The sequence below is a fragment of the Diaphorina citri genome, unplaced genomic scaffold (assembly GCF_000475195.1).
Source record: "Diaphorina citri unplaced genomic scaffold, Diaci psyllid genome assembly version 1.1 scaffold1030, whole genome shotgun sequence".
In the NCBI taxonomy this organism is placed as follows: domain Eukaryota; kingdom Metazoa; phylum Arthropoda; class Insecta; order Hemiptera; family Psyllidae; genus Diaphorina; species Diaphorina citri.
Window position 1 is genome coordinate 1 of NW_007378460.1, and position 1,269 is coordinate 1,269.

At 46.9% G+C, this 1,269-nt stretch overlaps 1 protein-coding gene across 1 annotated transcript in view; it reads right to left on the reverse strand.

Annotated features, from left to right (window-relative positions):
* Positions 1-3: 3 nt before the first annotated feature.
* Positions 4-1,269, reverse strand: part of LOC103513812 (26S proteasome regulatory subunit 10B) — a gene marked incomplete at its 3' end in the record, with an annotated part of 10,885 nt that continues 9,619 nt past the window's right edge. The window contains exon 3 of the mRNA XM_017445959.2: positions 4-244. Coding sequence (XP_017301448.2) covers positions 4-244 — 241 coding nt within the window. The remainder of the gene's footprint in view (positions 245-1,269) is intronic.

Below are 1,269 nucleotides of genomic sequence, written 5' to 3' on the forward strand. Positions count from 1 at the left end.
TTTAGAGAGAAAACTCGATATTTTTCTCACCTGTCCCAGGGAGTCGAACCCATCCATTTGGTTAAGAAGTTCCATCAATGTTCGCTGAATTTCTCGATCCGCAGATGTTCCTTCGGAAAATCTTCGCCCTCCAATGGCATCGATTTCGTCCATGAAAATAATGCAAGGCTGATGGTCGCGAGCGTAGTTGAACATTTCTCGAATTAGACGCGCACTCTCACCAATGTACTTGTCCACAATAGCACTGGAATAAAACGGGAAATAATCATTTAAAGCCAGCATAGTTAGCTTGGAGGGTAGTGCGCCTGTCTCGTAGCGTTAGGTCGCGGGTTCGATTCACGTCCAGGGCGAACTTTTTCCTAAAAAGATAAGGTTCGTTCTCCAAACGACTGGCTTTCTCCTTATATCAAATTTTTTGAAAGCTTTTATGTGGACATCGTTGACCTCGCAGAATCAGGGGTGAGGGTTTAGTTTCTCTCCTTTTCCTCGCTTCCTTACCCTTTTCGGTCGGTAAGACTTTTCGTTCGGAATTGGATAAACCCCCTTTCAGACAGATCATCTTAGGCTTGGATACTGTATGATGGATAGAACGTTTCCGTGTGATGGAGGGGGTAAAAATGATTATGCCGCGTGACTGCAAACGTGTTCAAATGATAGGAAAGAGATCAACTGGTGAATAGATTTGTTTTAAAATAAAATGAAGGGCAGGTCGCAATAACTCGACGCCGGGAGGACTTGGGGTCTTGGATAGGTTTGCCACCCATAGGTGAGGGGGGTGGCCCTACGAGAGAACATACCTGGCGGACATGTGCCTTTTTCGGACGAACGTTCCGGACACCGGTCGAGGTGCGGGAACGCTACGATTGAAGGGAGTTTGCCGGTCCACCAGTAGGTGTTCCTATTTTAATGGGGACAAAATTCCTCGATTGGGATGTCGAATGTACACGTTGTTCTCTTCTTCTACGAGTGCGTGATCTCGAGTGTGGAAGTTTTGAAGGATTTAGGCGACGATTTATATTGCTTAGTTGTAGTTGCGGTAAGTGTAATAAGAGACAAAAAGGCAGAGGTTTTAGGAAGAGGATTGAAAAAACTCAAGTAGCGATCAAGCAGGATGACTTGTTAAGTTGTTCGGTTCACATCGTGTAGCGGTTCTGGGAGGTCGGACATAGCAGAGGCTGGCTCTTGCTTGGAGCATTCGCGCTCGCGCGGGGGGCTCGCAGGTAGGAGTTCGGTTTAGCATCTCCCTTCCTTCTTTCCGTGTCCAGCTGT